This window comes from Chrysochloris asiatica, unplaced genomic scaffold, assembly GCF_000296735.1.
Source record: "Chrysochloris asiatica unplaced genomic scaffold, ChrAsi1.0 scaffold00288, whole genome shotgun sequence".
In the NCBI taxonomy this organism is placed as follows: Eukaryota; Metazoa; Chordata; class Mammalia; order Afrosoricida; family Chrysochloridae; genus Chrysochloris; species Chrysochloris asiatica.
This window is the reverse complement of record NW_006408806.1, coordinates 450,242-471,708: the sequence shown is the minus strand read 5'-3', so window position 1 is coordinate 471,708 and position 21,467 is coordinate 450,242. Positions and strand designations below refer to the sequence as shown.

The following is a 21,467-nucleotide window of genomic DNA, read 5'->3' as shown; positions in this document are numbered from 1 at the left end:
CAATTCTTCTTTGGTCTTCCTTATTCAATGTCCAATTTTCACATGCATGTGAGGAGATTGAAAATATCATGGCTTGGGCCAGGTGTACCTTAGTTCTCAAAGTGACACCTTGGCTTTTCAATACTTTAAAAGAGGTCTTTTGCAGCAGATCTGTTCAATACATCATTTGATTTCTTGACTGTTGCTACCCTGGGCATTGATTGCAGATTCAGGTAAGATTAAATTCTTGGCAAAGTCTTTTCTTCCTTTATCATTCATAATACTGTTGATCTAATTGTGAAAAAAAAATTTTTTTTTGAGGGGGAAGGGTAGGAGTAAGGAGGTAGGGTTAGGATTATGGCTAGGTCTGGGGTTCTGCTGTGGCACTTTAGGATAAGCACTGGACTGCTAACCACAAGATTGGTGATTTACACCTACGAAATATTCCTCAGAAATCCCATACAGCATTGCTGTGAGTTGGAACTAACTTGATGTGTTAGGGTTAGGTTTAGGGAATAGGCTAAGGCTAGCAGCAGGATTTGGTCTGTTTTAGGGTTACAGTTGGGTTTGTTTACATTCCTTCATTTATTTATTTTGAAATCTATTTGATATCCTCTTCATTTGTAATTTCTATAACTACACTATTTCCACTTTCTAATGTGTGGGTATTTTTTTTTGTAAACTAATGTTCCCTTGTTCCCTATTTTCAGTCTTGTAGACTTTGCTTTACTTTGAATACTTCCATATCCGAGTTGAGTTCTGGGAGTTATTATCATACATGTTAATCTCAGGTTGTTGACTGCAATTGTTGGTTCACTGTACAAAAAAAGACTTCTGGTTAGCATTTCTGGTACAGTTTGCTGGTTTTTACAAATTCTTTCAATTATTTGGCAACGTTCTGATTTCCCCATCATATCTGACCAGGGTATATGATCCTTGGTTGGCAGTGTTTTTCTTTAAAATAGTTTTATAGATGTCATCCCACTGTCTTCTTGCCTGTGTGATTTCTGCTGAGAAATTAAGAATCTAGTTCTTATTATTTCTCCTTTGTAGACAACTTTTCATTTTGCTCATACTGCTCTCAAAATTCTTTCCTTGTCTTTGGTTTTGGGAAGTTTATGTCTTTGTGATTTTCTTTAGGGCTTTGTCCTCTTTAGAGTTCATTCAGTTTCTTGAATATAAATCTTCTCATCTTTTATGATGTTAGGAAAGTTTTCTTTCAACAATTCGTTTACAATTTTCTGTTTGTGTGTGTGTGTCCGCGTCTTCCTTTCTTGGAATTCCAATCACACATACGTTATTCCTCTTGATGGTGTCCCACATAATTATAAGGTTTTCTTTGGATTCTTTGTGTTCTTTCTTTCTGATTGTTCCTCTAGCAAGTGAACAGAGATTTTTCTCCAAGCTCACTAATTCAGCCTGCCAATGATTCAATTTTACTTCTTTGCCCTTTCAATGTATCATCTCTTTTTGGAATCTTGGTATTAAACTTCTGGATTTCTATTTGATGTTTTTGTAGGGCATCTAACCTTTTCATTTATTTTGTTAATTCCTGTAGTGTTTTCTTGAAATCTCTAAAATTTATTGTGATTTCCTTGATTTCATCTGCAGTTTTCACATCATTCTCTCAATCCTAAATATCTTTCTTTATAATTCCTCGTCAGGTAGTTCTGATACCATTCAGCTATTATATTTTCTGACTCTATATTCTGATCATTTTAAGGTACTCTGTCTTGTTTCTTTGTGTAACTAAAACTATCTGTTGTCCCTGACACATTGTAATATCATTGTATGTGTATTTAATTGATGATCACATGATGGTGTGTACTCACAATCTTAGTCTCCTGGTGGATGTGGTAGAAACTGGAAATGTAAACACAATTCTCTGTTCTATGTTCATGGAGCTATAGGAGCTACAGATGTAGTTAGACCATATAGGCACAACTGCAGTGTCTCAAAAAATAATCAGCAATAAAAGATCTAATGAAGTAAAGTTCATACTCCTCCATAGGCAGGGATGTCACATGATCATCACCCCAGACAGCGCTGCAACTGCCCAGGAGAGGGTACCATGATGCTCCTGGCCATCAGGAGAGCATGAGGAAAAAGAGAGAACTGCACCCCTTTTGCCACCCACCACCAGTGCTCATCTGCCTTTAAGCCACTGTGCTGATCGACAGCTGCCAGCAAACCAGTCTGGTTCCTGCTGAGCTTCCTCCCACAGTGGGCACTCAACACATCTCTCTAGCCTTTCCTCTAAAGCTCAGGTTTCTAGGATCATCATCTGCACCTGTAGCATTTGATCTGCTCATTTTACAGTGTGTCTGCTTATCATATCTGCTTACTCTGCCATCTTGCCCTGGAAGTCTAGATTTTTTTGTTTTTCTTTTTTTATGGTGAGGTATTATCCAAACTGAAGTCTATAGTCTTTGATCTTTACTAGTATGTGGTTCAAATCCTCTTCTCTGTTAGCAAACAAGATGATGTTGTATGCATAGTTGCAAGTTGTTAATGAGTCTTCCTCCAATGCTGGTGTATAGTCCAGCTACTCAGATTATTTGCCCAGTACACTGGTTAAAGGATGCAACTCAACACACACCTTTTTTTAAATTTTAAGCCACGTATTACTGCTCTGTTCTGTATGAATGACTGTCTCTTGGTCTATATACAAGGTCTACATGAACACAGTTCAATATTATGGAATTCCCATGTTTCACAGTGTTATCTATAGCTGTGATATCCACACAGCTGAAGACCTTTGCATAATCAATAAAACACAGGTAAAGATCTTTCTGGTATTCTCTCCTTTCAGTCAAGACTCATATTACATCAACAATGATAGCCCTCATTCCATGTCCTCTTCTGTTTCTGGCTTGAATTTCTGGCAGTTCCCTGTCAATGTAGTGCTTCAGCTATTTTTGAATTATCTTTAACAAAATCTTACTTGCATGTGAAATTAAAGATACTGTTAGATACTTTTCACATTCTATTGGATATTCTTTCTCTTGAATGGGCAAACATGTGGCTCTTTCTCCACTGGTGACCAGGTAACTGTCTTCTAAATTTCTTGGCATAGATTAATGAGTGTTTCCAGTGCTGTATTAATTTGTTGGTACATCTGAATTTGTAGTCAATCAATTTCTGGAGCCTTATTTTTGGCTAATGCCTTCAGTGCAGCTTGGACTTCTCCCTCCAGTACCATTAGTTCTGGATCATAAGGTACCTCTTGAAATGGTTAAATGTCGATCAATTAATTAATTTTCGTTCAGTGACTCTTTGTATTCTTTCCATCTTTCTTTGATGCTTTCTGTATCATTCAAGATTTTGTCCATAGAATCCTTCAATATTTCAAATCTAGGCTAAAATATTTCTTCAGTTCTTTCAGAGCATTTCTGAGCATCTTCTTCCCTTTTAGGTTTTCTAATTCCAGATTTTTGCACATGGCATTATAACACTTTGTCTTCTAGAGCTGCCCTTTGAAATTTTCTGTTCAACTCTTTCACATCATTTCTTCCGTTTGCAGCTTTTTAGCTACTTCAATTTCAAGAGCAAGTTTCAGAGTCTCTTCTGACATCCACTGGTCTTTTCTTTCATTCCTGCACTCTTAATGATATTTTGTTTTCTTCATTTATGGTGTTCTTGGTGTCATCCCACAAGTCCTTTGATGTTGGTTCAACAGTGTCTAGTGTATCAAATCTGTTCTTGAGATGGTCTCTAAATTTACATGAGATATACTCAAGGCTATATTTTAGCTCTTGAGAACTTGTTTTAATTTTCTTCACCTTCAACCTCAAGTTACACATGAGTGATTGATACTCTGTTCCACAGTCATTCCCTGGCCTTGTTTTAATTGATGATATTGAGCTTCTCTGTGATCTCTTTTCATAGATGTAGTCTTGGAAGCTCTGCTGAAACTTGTTCAGCATGGGTGACCCCTTCTGGTATATGAAATACCAGTGGCATACTTTCACCATCACAGAAACATGCAAGTCACCATAAGATGACACACTGACAGATGAGTAGGGATTTTTCACAAAGAATAGTTCAATACTGCAAGTTGAGCCTTGAATTTTTCCTTCAGGTCTTTAAGCTTGAGAAATTCTGAATCTAGTCTTCCCATTTGTTTTTTCATTGCAGGTCTTTGCACATTCCATTAAAATACTTTACTTTGTATTCTCAAGCTGATCTTGGAAATTTTCTGTTTAGCTCTTCATTATTTCTTCCATTTGCTTTAGCAACCACCTATCATTCTGACTCATAGTGATCCTATAGGATAGAGTAGACCCATAGGGTCCTAGATCATAAATTTTTTTTTCAGAAGCAAAGTGCTACATCTTTATCTCACAGAGCCATCCAGCTGGTGAGTTTTAACAACCCACCTTTTGGCTAGAAACAGAGTGCCACAAGGGCCCCTGAAAAACTACCATATAATCCAACAATTCTCCTCCCAGATAATTAACTACCCAAGAGAAATGATAATATATTTCCACATAGAGACCTGTAGGGAAACAGTGATAGTTTATTTCATAATTGACAAAAACGTAAATGTTTATCAAATGAAGGGGATAAACAAATTGTGGCATTGCCATAAAAGTTAATAAACAACAAGAATGAAAAGGGAAAAGCTACTGGTACATGATACTCATCTGTCAGTTTACAGTACTGTGGTGGCTTACATACTGCTGTGACTCTGGAAGCTATGTCACCAATATTTTAAATACCAGCAGGGTCATCCATGGTGGACAGGTTTCAGAGGAGTTTTCAGACTAAGACAGAATAAGGAGAGGCAAACTACTTCTGATTGGTTGGCCACAGGAAGACTTATCAACAGAAGCAGAACATTGTCAGATATAGTGCCAGAACATGAAAACATTATGAAGAGCAGCAGCATATTGTCAGATACAGTGCCTGAAGATGAGCCCTTCATGTTTGAAGGTGTTTAAAATCCGACTAAGGAAGACATGCCTCTTTATAACAGAGTTGCTCTTAATGACATGAATAGAGCATAGTTTTCACGACCTTCATTTGCTGAGGGGGCGCAACACAAGAAACAGCTGTAAACATCCATTAACAATCTAATGTGGAATGTGTAAAGTATGAATTTAGGAAAATTGGAAGCTACCAAAAATAAAATGGAGCATATAACAATCGATATCTTAGACATCAGTGAGCTGAAATGGACTGGTATTGGCCATTTTGAATCCAACAATCATATAGTTTACTATGCTGGGAATGACAAATTGAAGAGGAAAGACATTGGATTGATCATGAAAAAGAACATTTCAAGATCTATCTTGAGGTATAAGATATTTGAGATACATGCAATATTTTACTTACTGCATGTATGATGTTCTTGATGTCATTCCATAATTGTGACAGGATAATTAACAATACACCTCCAGGGAACATCAGTTAATAACTATATTATTTAAATTTACACACCAACCACTAAAATTTTGTAAAACAGATACTGGTCAACTAATTGGAAGAGATTCATATTTGTGCCCATTCCAAAAAAAGGTGGTCCAACAGAATGAGGAAATCATTAATATTAGTAATATCACATGTGAGTAAAATTTTGCTAAAGATAATTAAAAATCAGTCACAGCAATACACTGATAGGAAACTGCCAGAAATTCAAGCAGATTCAGATCTAGGATTCAGATTTCATGGATCATGGATGATAGCAGAGAATACAAAAATGATGTTACTTGTGCTTTATTGACTATGCAAAGGCTTCCAACTATATGGATCATAACATACTATGGATAACACTGCACAGGGTGAGTATTCCAGAACACTTAACTATAATCATGATGAACCTGGTCTTGGACCAAGAGGCAGTTGTTTGAACAGAACAAGCGGATTCTGAATGGCTTAAAATCAAGAAAAGTATGTTTCAGGGTTGTATCCATTCAACATATATATTCAATCTGTATGCTCTGCAAATAATCCAAGAAGCTTGATTATATGAAGAACAACATGGTATCAGTATTGGAGGAAGACTCATTAACAACCTACAATAGGCAAATGATACAACCTTGCTTGCTAAAAGGACTTAAAATACTTACTGAAGAAGATCAAAGACTAGCCTACAATATGGATTACACCTCAATGTAAAAAAACATGAAACAAAAATACTTACAACTGGACCAATAAATAACATCATGATAAATGGAGAAATGCTTGAAGTTGTCAAAGACTTCATTTTGCTTGGATCCAAATCAATACTCATGGAAGCAGCAGTGAAGAAATCAAACAACGTACTGAAATTTACAAATCGGTTACCCAAGACTTCTATAAAGCATTAAAGAGCAAAGATAACAGTTTGAGGGCTACAGTGAACCTGACTCAAACCACAGTACTTTTAATTGATTCATATGCATGCGAAAGTTGGACAATAAATAAGGAATACCATATAAGAACTGATACACACAAATTATGGTGTTTGAAAAAAATATTATAAATATCATGGACTACCAGAAGAACAAACAAACTTGTCTTAGAAGTATAGTCATTATGCTTCTTAGAAACAAGGGTGGGAAGATTCTGTCTCTCATACTTTGGGCATGTTATTAAGAGGGATCAATCCCCCACAGGACGGCATCATGATTAGTAAGATGGAAGTTAGTGAAAAAGATGAAGACCTCCTATGAGATGGATTGTCACAGTGGCAAAACAATAGGCTTGAATGTAAAAATAATTGTGAGAATGGTACAGGTTTGGACAGTATTTTGTTTCATTGTGCATAGGGTTGCTATGAATCAGACCCAATTCAATGACACCTAACAACAACACTGATGCATGTAATAATGTACATGAATTTCAAAAGCACTTTATTGTAAGGGAAAGAAGCTAGATACAGAAAGAAGGATTTCACTTACGTGACATTCTAGAAACCACAAAACAATAGTGACAGAAAGCAGATCAGTAACTGTAGGGAGACAGCAGGAGATCAACTGTAAAGGGATATAGGGGGAAATCTGAGATGATAGAAATGTTCTGTATCTTGATTATAATGATAGTTAGATGACGGCATAATAAATGCTTGTCAAAACAAAAAGTGGCCGCCAATAGAGGGTGAATTTTACTGCACGTCAATTACATCTTTTCTCTTAAAAATATTAAGTCATCCGTAGTGGTAGCCTTAAAGATGAAACATGAATCCTGATGATGCTCTTTTATAGAAGGAGCAGTCCCACTAACTGCTCTGGGAATGATGTCACATATTCTCATGGACACGCCTAAGCTCCACTGCTGGCAAGATCATTCGTGTTATTTAGAAAAACAAGGTTAATGGAGCATGATTTGGGCCGAGTTCTTTTGCCAGTACAAAGTTGTTTTAGGAGGCCAAGATTTTAAAGAATAATTACCGACTAAAAGCTGAACATTAGCGGGACCTAGTTTTCTCCATACTCTAAGTGCCTTCAAGCTGGTTCTGACTCACAGCGACCCTGTATAGGGTTTCTGAGAAGCAGCTGGTGGATTTGAACAGGTGACCGTGTGGTTTGCTGTTCAGTGCTGATCTTACAGAGCCACATCAGAAGCCCATAAAATCAAAGTCCTGTTTTATACCTACATCAGCCAGATAAATATAGGACATCCAATTAATCTAATTTCACAGAAATAACAATTTTTGAGTACAAATACAACCCAAATATTGCAACAGAATACTTTTTATTTGCTATATCTGACAACCCTTTTTAAAATGCACTGAAAGCCATCAGTCCTTGTATGGTCTTTTTAGTTTTACTCGTCTATTCACATAATAAGGAGCTCTGGTAGTGTAGTGGTTAAGAATCGGGCTGCTAACCTCAAGGTCAGCAGTTCGAAACTACTAGCTGTTCTGCAGAAGAAAGATCAGGCTTTCTGCTCCCATAAAGTTTTACAGCCTCGGAAACCCCGTGCAGGGTCATTATGAGTAGGAACCAACTCCACGATACTTAACAACAACAACATTCATATAGTTAATTAACTAATGAAGCAAATAACTAATTAACCTCATATGCATGTCTTAGCAATAAGTATTTTTAATAGAGGCTGCTTGAGCTATCCTCTTAAGAAACCAGATAGCAACTTGAAGACATTTATTTAGGGTCTTGTTAATAAAAATGTAGTCTGCAGATCAACAGTATCAGCATCAAATTAGAAAAGAATCTCAGGCTCCACCCTTGACCCATGCATTCAGAACTTTTGAATTTTAACAAGATTCTTAGGTGATATCCACATAAAATAATGTTTCAAAGTCACTGATTTAAGAATATCCCAGAGAAGTAGTCTACAAGTAGACTGAAGGGAAATTGGTGCAAGCAGCAAGGATGAAAATAAAATAAAATAAATGAAATGAAGAACACTATAAAAGAAAAAAAATTAAATCAGTGGGACTAGGTAACAAACTGGATGAAAAAGGGGAAAGAAAGATGTTGGAATCAGAATATAAATAAAAAAGAAACTCCAAAGTATTTCTTGTATCTTTGGAAGTAACTACCAATTGTGGCAGCACATTGTAATCATGTTGGAGCTTTAAAAATTATGTGATACTTGGGTCCCAACCCCAGAAATCCTGATTTAACTGATGTGAAGTGAATTTTGGGCATTAAGAGTTTTAAATACACTCCAGGTGACTCTCTAATGTGCAATCAAGGTTAAAAATCACAGCTGTGTTTTCACTTAAGGAGCCCTGGCAGTGTAGTCATTATGAGCTGGGTTGCTAACGCAAGGTTAGTAGTTTGAATCTACCAGTTGTTCCATGGGAGAAAGGTGAGGCTTTCTGCTCCCCTAAATATTTACAGTCTCGGAAATCCTATACAGTGTCGCTAATGAGTCGGACGCAACTCAATGGCATACCACCACCACATTGTCACTCCAAGTAGTGATTCTCAACCTTGGCTAGAAAACATTCGGTGAGCTTTGGAAATTTATCAGTATTCCGATCCTACCCTAGAGACACTGATTTGATTTTTTTTTTTTTTTTTTTTAGAAAGTCACCAATTAATTGTATATATATATAGCCATGATTTAGAATGTTCATTTTAACTTTTTTTTTTCCCAAAGAAATGCAAAATGAAAATTCAGCGCTGATAGAATTCAAACCTTCATATTAAGTAAAATATGAATCAACACACATTTACATGTCATAATTTCACAATGAAAGTTACACAGTTACTTGGCCTTAGCCCAATTTTCAATTTTATCAAAACTCATTTTGAATCCACAGATAATAGCCAATGATGATGACCACTGCAATCACAAGAGCATTTACAAATGGAGTATTATTTAAACCCTTACATAATATATAATATGAAATAAACTGATTCCAACTACAACTATAATTATGTATCTTAAAATATAATAAAAGTTTTCTGAGGGAAAGGAGAACAATATGTCTGAAATTTAATTCTAATACAAAGACTACAGTAGAGTATCAGGATTGAACTCTATCCTATATCTAAACTCTAAATAAAAAGTATAAGGTACACCATGTATGTACTTTACAGTTAATTTATCACTAACTACATAGTATTCAAGGAGCTCTGGTAGCATAGTGGTTACGAATTGGGCTGCTACCCTCAAGGTCGGCAGTTTGAAACTACTAGGGGTTCTGCGGGAGAAAGACGAGGCAGTCTGCTCCCATAAAGATTTACAGCCTTGGAAACCCTTTGTAGGGTCACTGTGAGTCAGAACCGACTCCATGGTACTTAACAACAACAACAACATAGTATTCATTCTAAATGTATGCAAAGTAAAAACAATTTTTTTTCAAAAAGAAAAATTATTTCCAAAGAACTTTTTATAAAATTGAAAATTGGCTTACCTCTTCCCTGTGATTCTTAATTGGCATGCAAAGAATACTTTGTGTCCGGTAGCCTGTAATTTGGTCAACTTCAGCATTGAACCGAGGATCCTAATAAGGAAAACGAAATTCAATTTAATGATTGTCCTGTTCAGACTGATTTGATTTTCCTGATTTATAAGATTAGAGCTGTCTAGCCTTCAACTTACCTTGTTACTCTGAGTAACAATTTCATCATTGTAAAAACCATTGAACCGTGTAAGTTACATATCATTTTGACAAAGATAAATTTAGGAGAAACAAAAAAGTACAGATCGAACACAAGTTCTGTAATAAAGAAAATTCAAGAGTTAACCACTTCAGACAGTTTTTTGTTTTATTTTAATTTAGGAGAAAGTGGTCATCTCTCCAATTCTGGAATATAATTTGTGTGTCACTGTACATCAGTTCCTGATTCTGTGTGCCATTCCAAGAAAAGCAATTCTTTCTCTGAAAGCATTTTCCTATAAATAAACCTACCACCTCCAAAACAATCTTTTCAGCATGACTTTACTTCTTTAGCAATGATTATGCATCCAACATTTCCTCAAACTCTATACTTCTATTTTAGATATTCATAAGTATTTACATTTTTTTAATAAATGGTCTCAATTTAAACAATAAACACATCAAGGCCAGGAACTATGCTCTTTAATTCTTTGAATTGCCTCTTTTTACAAAGCATATTACACACATCTAGTCTCACCAAGGACTTTCTGAAAGGTTTAAAAGTTCTGAACGTGGTTTTAAAAAGAAAGGTACAAGAATATGTTCCATTAAATTTTAGATTGTGAATACTCAATTTAAGCAGTAAGCTCTATTAAACACACACACACACAAAACAACAACAACAAAAAAGTTGCTATAGAGCCAATTTTGACTCATGTGTATCAGAGTAGAGTAATTTTCCATGGTGTTTTTAATGGCTGATTTTTTCAGGATTAGATCATCGAGTCTTTTTCCCAAGGTATCTCTGGGTAAACTTGAACCGCCAACCTTCTGGTTAGCAGCTGGGTGCATTAACCATTTGCACCACCCAGTAACTCTATAGACTCTGGGGGGGCTGCTTTTGGCTCATCACTTTACTCCCAATACCTTGGTACAGGAACTCAAAAGCATTTAACTGAAAAAATGAAGATATTCATTAATGAATAATGACAGTTATCAAATGTGATCATTAGTTTAAAGCAAATCTTGTATGCAGAAAGAAAATAATACTAAAGGAAATCAACAGATATCACTACATGAAATAAGATTAGAATGGAAAAAACCATACCAAAATGTAAACGTCTGAAGGAGTGTTGTTCCTTTCAAAGCAACAACCTTGGAAAGTTACCTAATAATAGCATTACTACTTCCAAAACTCTTGGGAGTCCCTTTAGGGAATGTGGAATATTCATAATGGAAAATCCTCATCTTTTGAAGGTCATTTCTTTTTTATCTTTTTAAAAGGAAAAATGTGAAAAATAAAAATGCAACCTATGCAATTATTTTGTTAATGAGTGTCTGAATTACAAAAGGTGAATTTATAAATTAAAACAAACTCTCTAATCAAATTAGTAAAGTCTAACAAACTGAAGCTTTGTGTGTGTGTGTGTTTGTGTGTGTGTGCCTGTGTGTACCTACTAGAAGTTTACAGTCAATACAGCCCTGAATTTCACTCTTCCTTGAAGGGGCTGGGAGTAATATATCCTTCAAATTCACTTTAGGGACGTTTCCAAGCTCTGGTATTTCACATAGCTGCCCTTTAATAATGCACTCAGTACAAAAGAAAATATACATGCAGGCCTTCTAACATCTACAGGTCCAGAAACACTGACAAGGAAAGTGGCGCTGTGGGTTGATGCACTGGACTGCAAGGTAGATTTGAACTGTAAGGTTGGTGGTTCAAGCTCACCAGCTGCTCCTCAGAAACCCTATACCGGGCCACTATGAGTCAGAACTGACTCAACAGCACTGAACAACAGCAACAACAACTATAGTAATTAGGAGTCCTGGTGTGGCACTGTAGGATAAACACTAGACTGCAAGGTCAGTTTGAACCTCAAGTTCATGGTTCAAACCCACCAGCCACTCCTCAAAAACCCTATCTAGGGTGGCTATGAGTTGGAAACAACTCCACAGCACTTAACAACAGTGACAACTGTAATTATCCTTCTGATTGTTTATGAGAACACAATAGTATGAAAAAACTCAAGCTTTGGATATCCACTTGCCATAGAAGTGGGTACTGTCTTACCCTCTGGGAGAAAACAACTATAAAAAATAGAAAAAATATATGAGACAACTAAACCCTAGACAGCATAGGGGAACCACACATGGCTATCACACAAAATGTTTATGTTGCACTTGAAGACATTACCCTCCAGGCAGTAAGTATACAAGTGAAGCCATGATCTCCGTGAAGAGAGGAGTTCTGAGCTTTGGAGGTGGCTGGAATTTGTGGGGGAAATTAAAGAAAGCAGTTCAGGGTAGAGGGGTTCAAGGACAGTGGGTAGCAGAAGATTGATGTCTAGTTCTTCAGATTGTATATGTTCTTCAGACATGCATAGGGCAAGATTGCAAGGCTTAACAAATATCATCTGCTGAAGGTTGGAAATTGAATGGTGATACCAACTAGGGTAGAGCTTGGAGGCTTTACAGTTCCAGCCCTACATTAGGAGAGACCTCACTAAGCACCTCAAACATACACTAAGATACAGAAAAGCTACTTCTTAGGAATAAGGATCATACCATAGAATGAGGAACACTCCCTAAGACTAAATTTGAAATAAAAATAGTCACCCTAATACATAAAGCAGGAAAGCTTTCTACTCCCTTGAAGATTTAAGCCTTGGAAATCCTATACAGAGTTTGCTATGAGTCAGAACCCAACTTTGTGGCACTTAACAATAATAGATACGAGCCTTGGTGTTGCACTGTAGGATAAACACTCAACTGCTAACTGAAAATTTGGCAGTTCAAACCCACCAGCTTTCTTAGAAACCCTATACAAGGTTTGCTATCAGACAGAATCAAATTGATGGCACGCAACACTAATAATAAGTAATAAGACCAAGCCAGGCAGGACCAAAAGGATCTGTCAATAATTTTACTACTTGTCAGAATAAATCTCAGTTTTATTTTAAAGGAAGATGATATAATCCAAATGCCCTAAAATGTAACATCTACAGGTCTGGCATACAATAAAAAATTACTACACATGTAAAGAAATAAGAAAATGTAATTCATGTTGTTGATATTAAATCCCATCAACTTGGTTCCAACTCACAGCAATGCTGTATAGGGTTTCCAAGGAGTGGCTGGTAGGTTTGAATTGTCAACCTTGCAGTTAGCAGTCCAATGCTTATCCAATAATGCCTCACCAGGACTCCACATAGTCAAGAGAAAAATCAGTCATTGAAAATTATCCTAAAATGATTCAGATGTTGGAATAAGCAGATAAGGACTTTAATAAAACAGCTATTATAAATGTATTCAAATACTAAATGGAAATATAAGAAAATATAAATATATTCAAATACTAAAAGGAACCACTATAAAAAAGGCCACATAGAAATTCTGGAACTGAAAAATGCAATGTTTAAAATGAAAAATTCATTGGTAAGGCTAATCACAGATTGGATACAGCCAAAGAAAGGTGACTGAACAGAAAGATAGGTTAAAAGAAAATACCCACTCAAAAGTACAGAGGAAAAAGAAATTATACACATATATCAAATACTAAGTGGTCTAACATATATCCCAAAAGAGAATGGGGTAGAAAAATATTTAAAGACATAAAGATAAAAATTTTACCATCTTAAAGTTACACAACATATTATAGAAAGTATACAAAGGGTGTAAATTGATATAAACACTCTTCAAAGGGGAGCACACGTTTCTGTAGAAAAATACAGCGCTGTAGGATAAGCACTAGGCCGCTAGGACCGTTTGAATGGCAAGGTGGCAGTTTGAACCCACCAGCCACTCCTCAGAAACCCTATGCAGGGTCGTTATGAGTCAGAATCAACTTGATGGCACTTAACAACAATAACAATAACAACAACAAGTATTTGGAATACGAAGTAATGCCTGCAAAGTGAGAGAAAGAAATGCAGATGTATTTCTTTGAAAAGAGAATGAAAGGGAGGATGAAGTGTGAGTGGGATGAATAGCAGCTACATGGTGAAACCCACAGATGTGGTCATGTGACCCTTCCCTAAGAATCTCCAACTTGTCTTTCTAGAAATCATGACAGACTAGGAGTGGCTGTCCTGGGAACTCAAGTTTTTCATTCTAGTTGATTTGAGAGAGAAAGGGGTGTTTTGACAGTGTAAACTCTTCAAGACACAGGAGATCTTGTGAAGGTGTAATGATTCCTATTCACTGCTGTGGTGCCTTTGAGACCATTTCACCTCATAGTGACCCCAGTTCTACTAGGCTGTAAACTTTACGGAAGTAGATTGACAGATCTTTCTTCCACAGGACTGTTGGGTAGTTTGAACTACCAATCTTTTGGTCTTACCATCGTACCACTAGCGCTCCTGGAGGCTTCCCTCAAATAAAAAACATACCCATTCCACCAAGCCAATTTCAAATCACAACAACACTATGGAACAGAGTAGAACTGCCCCATAGGGTTTCCAAAGGCTACACTCTTTACAGAAGCAGATTACTGTATCTTTCTCCCCAATGGCAGCTAGCAGATTTGAAATGCTGACCTCTAGGTTAGCAGCCAAGTGTTTCAGCATTGTGCCACCCTCCCTAGGACATGGAAATAGAGATTCAAGGCAATCCATTTTCATACAGAAATGTATTTAACATGACTGCTCTTATTATTATATGTTAATATCCTACACTTAAGAAATGTTATGCCACATCCAAAGAAATTACTTGAGTGGCTAGATGATGCAGAATGAGGTTATGTGCAAATCTTTCATTGATATTTGTGTCAAACTGAGAATTACGGGTCTAAATTGTGGACCTTGTCTTATAATTTAACCATATCAATGTGTTATCTTATTGGTAATGACATTTTGAATTCTTCAATTTATTTTACTCTATTATAAAGTTTAAAAAAGCAAAACAAATGTTGACTCTTTCTTACAATTAATTAACCTATAAGACTACTTTTAATTTATAGCTTTAATTATTATCATATATTTCATGACTACCTCTTGGTATTCCAGTGCTACATTATAATCCTTAAAGTATTCTGTGGTTAAATAAACTTAAAGTGTATTGCTTTAGATCACCATTTATAAAGATGCATGCTTAAAGAAAAAGTAGAACTTAGAATAAAGCATTAGAATGCATTTTCAAATTGGACTACTTTCACAAAAGGCTAGGGGCCAGTCAGTATTTGATTATTCAGCCTTGGATTGGGCTGAATAATGAATTAATCATTAGTCAACTGACTTCTGCTAATACCAAAAGAATTAAAAGACATTTCTGATCAACCCCACAATTTCTAATGAAATTCCTGGGACATGAATAACTTCTGCAGAGATGACTATGAACATATATCAAGAGTGCCAAGGGTGAAGTGGCAACATGAGGAATCCATGGATTAAGAAGTTCACCCAGGGCGCACTGCAAATCAAGGGACAGTGGGCCTCATTCAGAGAGTGGCACAACAATAAAAGCATTATTAACTGCAAACAAAAAAATACATTGTCAAAGGTTTAGAAAGGATAAGTAGATTAAATAAAATGCATCCAAGTGAATAATTCTTAGGGCTGGAGAAACTTAGGACCACGCAGACAAATGAAGGCTTTCTCAGCAAAGCTAAAGAATGTTCATGGTCCAACTATACTCGGGACTGTAGTGCCATTGAAAAGCAGAAACCCAGCTGTCACCTAAGACAGGAAGGAAATTCTGCAGATTTGGCAGCAATCCTTCAGCTGTGTCCTTAATACCCCTCTTGGATATACTACAGTTTGATATAACTACAGAGCTCAAAGAGATCATGAAGATAGCTCTAGAAGACTGGAAATTTGTCCAACAGAATCAAGAAAGGAATAAATTGCTTACATAAATTGTATTCTCAGTGGAATGATTTTGAAAAGAGATCTCAAGATACAACCTACAAAAACTATCACATCTCTCCCCAAAACCCTCTTTGGAGTAGTCGGTCACTTAACTTCAAAACTTGAGTCACTGTCCACTCCTGTTTCCCTGTCCCTCCCATCTTCTATGACCTGTCAATGCCAGCAAATTCTGTCTCTTCATCTGAAATCCATTGTCTCCCTTTGATCTTAAAGGATGGGTGTTCTCCAGATTCATGACTTCACGATTTTCTACCTAGATTCTATGAATAAATTTCTATTCTCTCATCTTTTCCTGTAATGCATTTTATAATCACTGTAAAATTCATCTTTCTAACACACAGTGGGAATCATATTAGTCCTCCCTTCAAACCATCCTCAATTGTTCCTCTGAACCAAATGTGTATTTTTCAGGGTGGCACTCGAGACCTTGTAATTTCCCAGTCCTGTTCCCATAGAACCTTATCATACAACTAAGTATCAACATATATTTCCAAATAAGAGCCACATAGCCCAACTTCCTTGTATCATCTTCAAACTGCTCTTTTCATCTGGATCCTTACATGCACACATCACAATCTATTCCAATTGTATCTCTTTTCCAAGGTCTACCATCAAGCACTGTCTCCTCAAAGAAATCTTTCACCAACTCCCTAACTAGACGTCCTCTTCTTCTTCCCTGAATCTAACACACTTTCCTTGGCACTTATTACAGTCTGTTTTCTCTTATTATTTATTTATCTTATCTATTAATAAGAAGGAGCCTTGATGATCTATAGAATAAGCACCAGACTGCTAACCACAAGGTCGGTAGTTCGAACCCCCAGCAGCTCTTCAGGGAAAGATGGATACTATAAAGAGTGCTGCTGGGGCAGTCGGTAAGTATTCAACTGCTAAGCAAAAGGTTGATGGTTCAAACCCAAAAGACGCTCTGAGGGAGAAATATATGGCAGTCTGCTTTCGTAAAGATTACAGCCTTAGAAACCCTATAGAGGCAGCTTGATTCAAGTGGTGATGTAGAATAAGCACCAGACTGGTAGCTGCCAAGGCCAGTAGTCTGAACTCACCAGGTGCTCCAGGGGAGAAAAGTGAGGCTTTCTGCTCTGTAAAGATTTACAGCTTCAGAAACCCTATGCAGGGTGACTATGAGGTGGAATTAACTCAGTGGCAATGCTTTTTTGTTTTGTCATTGACTATAATTTTCATTCAACCAATGTTTATTAAGATTTGACTATGTGTCAGACATTCATTGGCACCAAACAAAGGCAAAAACTGGTGGTGGTGGTGTGCCAGGGAGTCAGTTCTGAATCATAGTGAACCTGCATAGGGTTTTTGAGGCTATAAATCTTTATTGGGAGCAGAAAGCCTCATTTTTCTCCTGCAGAAAGGCTGGTGATTTCAAACTGCTGACCTTGAGGTTACCAGCCCGATTCATAACCACTACGCGACCAAACTATGAGCCTTTAAATCACGTAACAGTGAGCTGATTATCACTCAATTACTTATTGTACCATATAGTAGATAGCTAAACCAAATGTTCAATTGAGGCTGTATAAAATACCTCATAAACATGCCAAATGCCATGCAATTTGCTATGTTTTCCTTGTGCTTAAAAAGCACAATTTTATTAATAAAAAGGATCAATTAAAATGAGAAATGTAAGACTCTTAAATGTAATCCTCAAGCTCATAATTATGGTTAACTATAGCAGAAGTCGAAGAAATAGCAAATCCTAGCTCATAAATAACCATTTTCCCACAACATTCAAAAGTTGATTTGTTTAATAAAGCAAATGAATAAAATAAAGAAGGGAAGGAAAAGAAAGAAAATATGACTTTGGCATCAATGTGATTTTAATGAATATGACTGAATAAATTAATGCAAAATGATTGTTTTATTTGTTTGCTTTTTTGACAGTTTTGGATTCATTCTTTTTGAACCTATCGTTATAGAATCTCAGTAAAAGCTTCAGATGTTCATCAAGCTCACTGTCATGGAGTTGATTCTGACTTATAGCAACACTTTATAGAGAATTTATAGAGTTTCTGAGGCTGTAGAAATGGGAGTAGTAAGTCTCATCTTTCTCCTAAATAGCAACTGGTGAGTTTGAACTGCTGATTTTGTAATTAGCAGTCCAGCATTGATACTACAGTGTCACCAGGGTTGGTAATATGGTTATTCAAATATTATCAGGTAAAAAAAGAAAAGTAAAAAGTTAAGAGAATATGATGATGAGATTATCATTAAGGAGGAAAACAAAACAAAATTTTACTCAGTTCCATATCTTTAACTCTTTGAAGAAACTCTAAACTCTTGCGTTTTAAAAATGGGAACTCTTTCTATACAGTCTAGTTTTAAATAAGCATGCAAATTATTACATCTCAATTAGCCTAATTCTTCTCAGTTTCAAATAGCCATACTATTCAAAATAGTCATCTTCACACATACTCCCCTTCATCCACCTCTGCTTTGATGGTTCAGTATTTACCTCGTATGCATCTTTGATGTTCAGGGGCTCACCAAGTGCTGCCACATGTCCCACAATGCCTTTGTTCCATTCCAAGCGGATACAGTTATTTGAAGCTTCTTCCAGTGTTGAACCTTCAGCAACATCAAAGAGGCGGCTGATAAGAAACTTGTCATTGGAACTGTCCTCACAGACAAGGAACAGGGAATAGCGGTCAGCAGAGATGAGTCCATGGATATGTAAGAAAATTTTGTGACATAAGGCTGTGACATCCAAATGACTAGAAATATCTTTTACTAGTTCCAAGAGCTGTGAGCACTGGTCCCCTTCTTCCTTATCAAATCTTGGAGGGGTTAGAGGCATCTGTTCCTTCTTTTCTGAATCAGAGAGGAAGCTCACAGTTCCCTCAGAATCCTTAACGACAATAGGTCTAAGAGGCCGGTCAAATTCAGATGCAGAGATTTTCCTGGTTGGCGTCCCAGGGGCACTGCTATCTGTGCGAGAAGTCTGTTGCGAGGGACAAGAGCAAGATTCGGTGTGGCCTCTGAGGCCTTCTTTGCAGACAGGGATGGTGTGAACTCTCTCAGCAAACCATGCGTTGACCATTTCTCTGCAGAACAGAACATCCAGACACATTAAATATCTGAAGAGGAAAGGTTGCTACCTACTCCCACTTCCACCAAACCCACTGCCGTTTTGTCAATTCTGACTCATGGTGATCCCGTAGGTTACAGAGTAGAACTGTTCCACTGGGTATTCATAGCTATGATCTTTATCGAAGCAGACCACCAGATCTTTCTTCTGTGGTGCCACTGAGGTAGGTTCAAACCACCAATCTTTAGGTTAGTATCTGATTGCAAATTGTTGCACCATGCCACTGAAATTCACTTTACAGTAAACTGACCAGATATTTCATTTTTCATAGAAAAGAAAGCCATGATGGTTTAGTTACAATGATTTCGTTCTGAAAAATTATAAATAATATTTGCTTCCATGAACACTTTAGTAATGTTGGAACTCCAAATATATATTTGTATATTTATAACACTTCATGCTTTACATCTACCTCTCCAGAAATTAGTTTTTATTAACACACTAAACTCAACATTGCTGCTGTTGTATTGTTGTTAAGTTTTGTGGAGTCGATTCCGACTCATAGTGACCCTATATAGAATTTCTGAAGAGTGGCTGGTAGGTTTGACCCATGACCTTGTGGTTAGCAGTCAAGTGTTTACCCTACAGCTTCACATTAAGATATATAGATCTAGAATTTAATGTGCTGCCTAAAATACATAAATTGTTCTGAAGTTAAATATATTTTTACAAAAACACCAGTATTTACCTAATTCTGACTGGTTAATATGCATAATTTTAGATCATTATAACTGTGTTACTTACTTTATATAGACAGAAAAGATTCAGAAGGAGAAATGGAAAATATAAGCAATTTGACCTAGTGACTAAAAAGATTATAAGTAAGTGTTACCCTAATAATGCTCATTCAACAAATAATAATAGTCAAATGATTTCTTCTGGCTTAGTTACTGATATAAAGGAGGAAAATTAAAAAATGGCAATACCTAATTTTAAAAATTAAGTCCAATAAAAATGAGATTATTTATGTGTTTAACGCACTCACCTAAGAAATAAAACTATGTGAAATAGTCTTCACAGTGTGATTATATTTTTAAACAAAATATACCAGATTAATAACATCCAAATGAGTATTGTTCAGTTCAAAAACTATATTTTTGCATTTATTGATGGTGCCTACCTTAAACATTTTTGTGAACCTTCTTTTGAAACTACTTCTGAAACATTTAATAAGCCAAATCAGAACATTCGTTTCTTGTAAAAATCAGGTCTTGCTTTTCATCTTGCTCTCAAAATAAATGAACAAAAACTAAATTAAAAACACCTAGGAAAGTATCTTATTTAATTACCACATGCATAAGACTTGACTTTTTCCAAAACTCAAATTTACCATCAAAAGACAAATCTTGCTACCACTGAGGATATTTAAAAGAATTTGCCAAAAGTAAGAGCAATACAATCTATAATCTACATTGACACTGCCAATTATTTTCACCAAACAGGCCAAGAGGAAAATGTTTGACAATTCACAATTTTGAAAAGCGCAGGAATAGAAAACATTCTTCAATAATTTTTTTGCTATAATTAAAACTCATATAGAGTCCTGGTGTAGTGCTGTGGGGTAATGCACTGGACTGCAGTCTGTTTGAACCACAAGGTAGGTGGTTCAAGCTCACCAGCTGCTCCTTGGAAACCCTATACAGGGTCGCTATGGGTCGGAACTGACTTAGTGGTACTTAACAACAAAAACCCCACCTCTTTGGTGGGTAGACAAGCTAATATCTAACAAATTTAAAAATGCATTTATCCTTTGTTCCAGAGATTTTACACATGTGCCAAAGGAAGTCCAAGAGTGTTTACTATGTAGCATTATGTTATTGGAAAGATAAGCAACCTAGTAACACCAATAGAAGGCTGGCTAAATACATCATGTCATATAAATATACATACATACACACACACACACACACACACACACACACAACAGAACACAAGGAAAACGTTAAAAAAAAAAAAAGGCTATGTGTCCTGATCTGAATAATCTGTACTATTTTTTAAGAAAAAGGGAAAAAAGCTGACAATTGGAAGGTTGGTGATTCAAAATCATTAGCTCTGAAGGAGAATTCTGTTCCCAATAGATTTACAGTCTGAATAGGGTCACTAGGAGTTAGAACTGACTGGATGGCAGTGAGTATGGGGGCTTAGTTTGACTTGAGTATTTTAGAACCTCGGGTGGCACAATGGTTAAGCAGTTATCCACTAAGCGAAAGATTCGTGATTTGAATCCACCAATTGCTCTATGGGAAAAATACATGGCAGTTTGCGTCCGTAAGGACTGACAGCTTTGGAAGCCCTATGGCGCAGTTCTAGTCTGTCCTACTGCGTCACATGTGTCTAAGCTGACTCAATAGCAATGACTTAGCATTCCATTTATGAGAGGTTACCTAGTTATTTTATTTTGGACAACAATGTGTTATGTGCTGAAATACATATTAGCTGGAAATTAAAATTATATTAGACTAGAAAGGAGCTCTGGTAGCGCAGTGGTTATGAATCAGGCTGCGCA

At 36.4% G+C, this 21,467-nt stretch overlaps 1 protein-coding gene across 1 annotated transcript in view; it reads right to left on the bottom strand.

The window, feature by feature from the left end:
- The window catches only part of PDE5A (phosphodiesterase 5A, cGMP-specific), a 283,278-nt gene that overhangs the window by 238,370 nt on the left and 23,441 nt on the right, over positions 1–21,467 (bottom strand). Inside the window, exons 2-3 of the mRNA XM_006874591.1 lie at positions 18,329–18,917; positions 9,794–9,883 (exon numbers count right to left, since the gene is read on the bottom strand). Coding sequence (XP_006874653.1) covers positions 9,794–9,883; positions 18,329–18,917 — 679 coding nt within the window. The remainder of the gene's footprint in view (positions 1–9,793; positions 9,884–18,328; positions 18,918–21,467) is intronic.